The following is a 7,557-nucleotide window of genomic DNA, read 5'->3' as shown; positions in this document are numbered from 1 at the left end:
TTTATTGTTGTTATGACATCCAAACTTCATATAATATATATAAGTACTCATTTCATTTATCATCTTTTTTCTAAAAAAACAAATTATCCATAATTTTTTATTTGTATTATTTAAATACAACTTATGTATTTACAGTCGATGAAACTTAAAATATATGCATTTAAATTCTTTCACGTTTTTTTTCTTGACTTTGGGTTGATTTCTTAAATTCAAATATAACTAAATAAACTTTCCAAAGCATCTATATGTCTTCATATTAGAACCAAAGACTGAAAACTTCTTTTGATTAAATTTAGACAATTTTTTTCAATTATACACCTTTAAATTTTATTTTTACTTTTTTTTCATGCATAGGATAGAGAACGTCAAAATTATCTTATGAGAAGAGCTTGGTGAAAAATTTGCTCCTTCCTTGTACAATAAGGATGATGGCTCATATATAGTGATAGTCACATCTACAATTGTGAAAGAATTTGTGGTAATTGTACTCAATTTAATTGTAACTATTATGAATTTAAGTGCTATTTTTTCAACAAATGTCAAAGTTACATTTTATTACATTTATTGCTAATAGGTGAAGTTAGCTTCTCCACCACCTATGCAAGCAGAATATATATAAATCTAGATATAGATTACGTAAGATCTTAATTTGATACAAAAGTTTACCACCATATCCACAAAAGTACAAGTTACAAAAAGGCCTAACGTTAATAGCATTTTAATTGAGGAAGAGATGATTTTGAATCGGATGGATATTAAGGAGTTGATTGATTCTGAGTGGAGTCCTAAAATACAGGTTATTTACATATTCTGCTTCTTTAATTTGTGGATTTCTATTTCAATAATTTTATTTATTGTTTTAATTATGGAGTTCAACTCACTTTAAAGATGAACATATTAAATAAGTATGTTGATAAATTAGTTTATTCAAATATAAACAGGTACTCATTGGATAACATGAAAGATCCCAAGAAAGAATTACAAATCACTAATAGTGTTAAGAGTAGAAAAAGAAGGCACCTAATCATACACGACGAAGAATTAAGTGTTGAAGAAATAAGTTTAAGCAGTAGAGAGATTATTGTTGCTCTAGACCTTTAACTGATGTTTGAGCTTACATGAAATTATTTCAAACTGTTATCATTTTTAGTTTTTGTGACGAGTAGACATGTGTTGATGAATAAATTTTTCTATTAATGTCGTTGATTATAATCAATATGATGATATCCATATTTGTATGGTTGTTCTTCGGCTTACATGAGACCCTAATTTTTTTCGTATATATCTAATCAGAAGATTCACACACTACCTTTGGATGGGTAACATTTTGCCTTCAGTTTTACAGAAACAAGAGGAACAAGATATAATCAAGATGGAATTCCAAATTGCTAGATTTTAAAATTGCTCAGTTCAGTTTCACTTTCGACCAACATCCAAAATGGAAGACTTCTTGTGCCATTAAGTTGCTAGTCTTTGGAAAAATATATAGAATGCTAATTAAAGTCAATGAAGACCAAAATTAAAGTAATCACTAACCATTCATCATCCCGCAATTTTCAACAAGCTATGGCCCATGCCCAACTTGTTTGGTTGAAAAGTCTATCTAAACTAGTCTTCTCTATTATTTTAAAATTAAGAACTAATTAATCGATGCAGTGCCGAAGCCAGGATTTTCACTGAGGGGTTCAAAATATGAAAAGTAAACTCATGAGGCCAAAGAAAGTTCAATATCCATTATATATACATAAAAATAATTTTAACAATATGTAAAAAGTATAATTTCAGCCAAAGGAGATTCAGATGAACCTTACTTGACTTCGCCCTGAATCGACATTGAAGAACTTTTCAATTGGATTCTAACTGAATAAACTTTGGGTTTGGAGAATAATCAACGATATGGAGTATAAAAATGTTTAGTTCAGTTCATATCGCAATAAAAATATGTCCAAAGGCATAATACAATTCTACTATATATATATGTGTGTGTGGAATTTGCTCATTTCTAGTAATCGTAAAATAGTGGAACCGAGGAAGGATGACGTGACATTTTCATTTACTTATAGCGTTTGTTCCCTCTTTCACTTCTGAAGAAGTAGGAAATAGCTAAGATGACTCAAATTAGAATGATTTTCAATGTAATACATTTGCTGCTCATCGGTTTTGTACTTGTTGGATTCACGGTAGGAGATGTAACGGTAAGGTGTCGTGAGATGGAGAAGCAAGCTCTTCTCAAGTTCAAGAAGGACCTTATTGATGATCATGGCATTCTGTCTTCATGGGGAGCTGAAAATGACAAGAAAGAATGCTGCAATTGGCAGGGTGTCAGCTGTAGCAACAAGACCGGTCATGTCAACGTTCTTGATCTTAGAGGAATACAAGAAGATCAATCTGAGAAACAATTATTGAGAGGTACTATTAACTCTGCCTTAATTGAATTGCAGCATCTATCTCACTTGGATCTCAGCAACAATGATTTCCAGCTTCAACAAATACCAGAATTCATTGGTTCTCTCCAGGGACTAGAAATCTTGGAACTCTGGAATGCTAATTTTTCTGGTACAGTTCCTTACGAGCTTGCCAACCTTACAAACTTGCAAATTCTTGATGTTAGCCTGAACTTCCACCTAAGAGTCAAACATCTTGAGTGGCTTTCTCATCTTTCTTCACTAAGATACCTTGGGCTTAATGATATTAACCTTCATGGAGTCGATTGGTTGCAACAAATTGTTAAGATCCCTTTTCTCAAACAACTGTCCATGGCTAATTGTGGCCTCAGCCACACCATTCCTTATTCAGCTAACTTTTCTTCTACATCCCTTTCTATCCTTGATCTATCTTTCAATTTTCTTACATCACTTTCAGAGTACAGTTGGTTGTTCAACTTGAGCACATGCCTTACCAATCTAGACCTTTCTTCCAACAAATTAGCAGGTCCTCTCCCTGTCGCATTTGGAGGTATGACATCTCTCGAGTATCTTGATCTTTCAGTAAATCAATTCAAAGGTGGTATTCCTAGTTCTTTTGGCAACATAAGTCGCCTCAGCGCGCTTAACATGGGACGTAATTATCTAGATGAACCACTTTATGAGATACTTCAAAAGTTATCTGCTGGTGTTGGGAAGTCATTATATAGTTTAGTCCTATCTACCAATAAGCTCTGGGGTCCAATACCTGATATTTCTAGATTTTCATCCTTGAGGGAGTTAGATGTGAGTGACAATCGGTTGAATGGGTCGTTAAACGGAATATTTGGGAAACTTTTGAATCTTGGGTACTTGGAACTGTCCATTAACAAACTCACAGGCTCATTGCCGGACGCTAAAACATTAGGACAGCAGCTCAATGTCATAGGGCTACATTTAGACAACAATCAGTTTACAGGTGTGTTGCCGGATATGACTCCATTCACATATTTAGTAGAGCTTGATCTTAGTAACAATCAGTTTCATGGGAAGTTGCCTGAAACAATTGGGAAACTATCTGGTTTGGAGATACTCTTTGTCTCATCAAACTCATTTGAAGGTACAATCACTGAAGACCACCTCCTCAATCTTTCTAGACTAAAATCATTAGACTTGTCCAACAACTTACTCTCTTTGAACTTGAGCTCTAAATGGATTCCTCCTTTTCAGTTGGACATTATACATCTTTCAAATTGCAAATTGGGGCCTCAATTTCCATCATGGCTTCAAAATCAAAATAGCTTCTCTGAGCTAGATATCTCCTCTACTGATATCTCAGATACACTACCTAAATGGTTTTGGGGTCTCTCTTCTAAAATGGATTATCTTAATATGTCCTACAACCATATCACAGGAAGATTGCCTAATCTAGCATCTATGTTTGTTGGTCGTCCTAATATAGACTTAAGCTTCAATAACTTCACAGGCCTCATACCTCTGCTCCCCCTAAAATTCTTATCTTACAGCTTGCCAAGAATAATTTTTTCGGATCAATTTCTACAATATGCAGAATTTTTCATGATGCCATTCATTCCATTGACCTCTCAAATAACCAACTTACTGGTGAGCTTCCTGATTGTTGGATGAATCAACGCAATATAATCATCCTCAATCTCGCAAATAATAAATTCAATGGCCATATACCATCTTCATTGGGCTCTTTGTATCGTCTTGAATCCCTCCACTTACGAGATAACAATTTCACCGGGAATATACCTGCATCATTGAAGAATTACAGAAAGCTGAAAGTCATGGAGTTTGAAGGTAATAAGTTGACAGGAGAAATTCCACCTTGGATAGGGACACACCTGAGGAGTTTGATTATACTCAGCCTTCGGCAGAACAAGTTCTATGGAAACATACCTGAAAATCTGTTTCATCTCAACAATATTCACGTCCTTGACTTGTCAGGAAACAGAATAACTGGAACAATTCCAAATGGCTTCAGAAACTTTACATCTTTGGTTGAAATGAAAAGTTCCGCTGTAACAATTGTTATAAGATTTCCAGGATCTGTTGAAAATGACTTTAGGAGTGGTCCTGACTACATAGATAACGCCGTTGTCCAGTGGAAACGCCAAGAATTTGAATACCGAAATGAATTAGGACTTCTGACAAGCATTGATCTTTCTAGCAACAAATTGACTGGACACATTCCAGATGAGATTGCTTCTTTGAGAGGATTGATTTCCTTAAATTTGTCAAGGAATCATTTGAGCTGGAATATTGTTGAGAAGATTGATCATATGGGAAAGTTAGAGGTTCTCGATGTGTCATACAATCAACTCTCCGGTGAAATTCCCAGGGGCCTGGCTAGCTTAAACTTTCTTGATGTCCTGGACTTGTCAAACAACAATTTTTCAGGAAAGATTCCATCCAGCACTCAATTGCAAAGTTTTAACGTATCCTCCTATTATGGGAACAGCAAATTGTGTGGACCTCCGCTTCGAAACTGCCCTAAAGATGCTTCAACCCTTACCACCAGTGACAACAGTGACGACCAGGATGCTCTGAGTGATGTTAAGGTTGAGACTCTAGAATTCTACTCGTGCATTGGAACTGGTTTCTTCTTTGGTTTCTGGGGTGTTGTGGGCACATTATTCATCAAAGACTCATGGAGACATGCTTACTTCAATTACTTAGATGATCTGATTGATATGATATATGTGGTAGGAAAACTTGCTATAGTGAGACTGCTAAGGAAGTTCAGAATCTACTGTTTGGAGATCGCGAAGGAGACAAAATTTGCAGGATAGTTAGGTCTCTCTCTAATTCACCGTATTGTTTTCGCTTTGATAATGGAACCAAGGGAACACCAAAATTCCAAGATGCTTAAATAAGAATGTACAAATCATTTTAGTGCCTACCCCATATATGTTCCTTGTAATGCAGGTTACATTCACGTTGCGCGTCCAATAAGCTTTCTTGTTTTTTCTCTTTTCTTGCTTTTTGCATCTATACTACAGTGCTGGCTTTCACCTTCTTGATTCCTGAACTTAATCAACAATAAAGGGCAGCCATTTCGCTCAAAATCTCTTATGAACTTGTTAAGAGAGAACACAATTCATTAAATTGGTCATCTGGTGCTTAGTCTACCAACCCTAGAAATGTTCACATATACCCTGTAACAACAAGGCTACAAGTCCTTGAATCTTAATCTTTTGTTTGCTTCACATAATAATGAAAATTAGATACACGATGGAACATGAACATGTATCTTTTTTTTTTGCAGGAAATTAGATACATCAAGTTTTAGTTTTGAAATTTCTTGACTTAACCTTTCTACCTTATTCTTTTGATCATTCCATTCTCGTTTGACCCTAGTAAACACAACCTCAATTTTTTCTTGTTCAACATTTTTCATTCTTTTCCTTTCTTAGAAAGAGTTAGTTTAAGGATTTTAGATTTTAGAATCAGATTAAAAGAACTAAGTTGGCTGACTTGTTTCTTGAGAGTGTTGTTTCCTTTTTGATTAGGTCAAACTTGAGACTTGCAAAACTGTTGAATAGCCCATCCCTATCAAAAATTACTTCTTGGAAATCATCAATTAAGGTACTCATCAGAGAAACAAGTTTTTATTTAGAAAATAAGTGCAACTTGTTTTTAAATTCAGGAACACTTACCTCAGAGGTGCTATCTTTTTCTTCCATATTTGAATCTCCAATGGCCATGAGAGCAGTTTCATCAATTTTTTCTGAATCTGACCCCTAAGTGGCTATCACAACATATTATTCCTTTTCACTTTTCTCAGCCTTTTCTTTCAACTCCTTCTCAGCTCTTCCCTTTCTCCATTTACCTTCCCACGCAGGACAATTTGGATTTGATGGTCAATCTTGCCACATTCATAATATCCATTGGGATTTTTGTTGGACCTCTTTTTGCTAATTGTTCCATTTTTTTTAAAGACTCTATTGAAGTTCTTAGTTATAAATGCCACTTGTTCTTCAGTCAATTTGGCTTCTTCATCACTTTTAGAAGCCTTTAAGTCCAGGAGTTTTTCAGGAACTGCCTTTTCCCTTTCTACTTCATCAATTCCATCTCATAACTCTTCAGATTTCCTATAAGCTCATTCAAAGTCATTCCAGCAAGATCCCTTATCTCTCTAATTGCAGTGACCTTAATATCCCATTTTGATTTGGGTAGGACCCTTAGCACTTTTTTAACTTATTCCTCAGTAGTAATAGTTTTCCTAAGGATTTTAACTCATTTATCAATGCAGTGAGTCTTGACATCATCTGATGGATAGACTCATTCTTTCTTATTCTAAAGGCCTCATATTCAGTAAATAATAAAGTAATTCTAAACTTTTTTACTTAAGCGGTGTCTTCATGTGCATTTACCAAGGAATCCCAGATTTATTGGTAGTAGTCCAGGTAGATACCTTGTTATATTTAGCAGGGCCTACACCACACACTAAGATATTCTTAGCCCTTGCATGTTTTCTTAATGCAGTCAGATTATCAACAATGAACTCACTTATCACCTTCTTGACTTGTTCTCAATCAAGCAGATTCATTAGAATAGTTGGACCATCAGATTCATAATCTTCAACTTTGATGAAAATTTCCATCCTTTCTTTCCACCAACTGAAATGACTGCCATAAAAAAGAGAAAGTCTAGTAGTGGATTGGCCTTTACTATGACCAGTAAGAGGTGTGGAATTCATCATAGTGATCTTGTATTAGGTGTTAGCCTTATGTAAGAAAACCTATATCTGATACCACTTGTTAGAGTACATACCCTACTAATTACTTATCTTATCCTAACAGTTGCCTATCAATGGAACAGGTTGACTAATGTGTTCCTATCTATCTAACACAGTAAGTAATTGCACAACGATGTTTACGTGGAAAACATCCAGCTCAAAGAGGCATAAAAAATCATGACATGTACCTCTATAAGATTTAACCCCAACTTCACTAAAATAATTAAGCCTCAACAATCAACAAATTACATGACTCTTTTAATCAAGGAAATAAATTTTATTTCTACGAAAATTCAAACCTTCCCAAGATGAGTGTTCCCAAGTATTTGATGTCCCAAACTTGAAGACAATGCTCCTAACTCATTTTATACTTCACTGAGACTAGAAAAC

At 34.9% G+C, this 7,557-nt stretch overlaps 1 protein-coding gene across 1 annotated transcript; it reads left to right on the top strand.

The window, feature by feature from the left end:
• The first annotated feature begins 2,108 nt into the window (after window positions 1-2,108).
• On the top strand, window positions 2,109-5,218 carry LOC107846229 (receptor-like protein EIX2). Its single transcript, XM_047400257.1, has 2 exons — window positions 2,109-3,845; window positions 3,929-5,218. The coding sequence occupies exons 1-2, from the start codon at window positions 2,109-2,111 to the stop codon at window positions 5,216-5,218; spliced, it is 3,027 nt and encodes a 1,008-aa protein (XP_047256213.1).
• The last annotated feature ends 2,339 nt before the right edge of the window (window positions 5,219-7,557 follow it).

The sequence above is a fragment of the Capsicum annuum genome, chromosome 11 (assembly GCF_002878395.1).
Source record: "Capsicum annuum cultivar UCD-10X-F1 chromosome 11, UCD10Xv1.1, whole genome shotgun sequence".
Classification (NCBI taxonomy): Eukaryota; Viridiplantae; Streptophyta; class Magnoliopsida; order Solanales; family Solanaceae; genus Capsicum; species Capsicum annuum.
This window is presented reverse-complemented; position numbering and strand designations above follow the sequence as displayed.

Excerpts from the sequence above, each read along its gene's own strand:
- LOC107846229 (XM_047400257.1), top strand. The coding sequence starts at position 2,109 with ATGACTCAAATTAGAATGATTTTCAATGTAATACATTTGCTGCTCATC. Across the intron at positions 3,846-3,928 it reads CTAATCTAGCATCTATGTTT|CTTGCCAAGAATAATTTTTT; the intron begins GTTGGTCGTCCT and ends CTTATCTTACAG.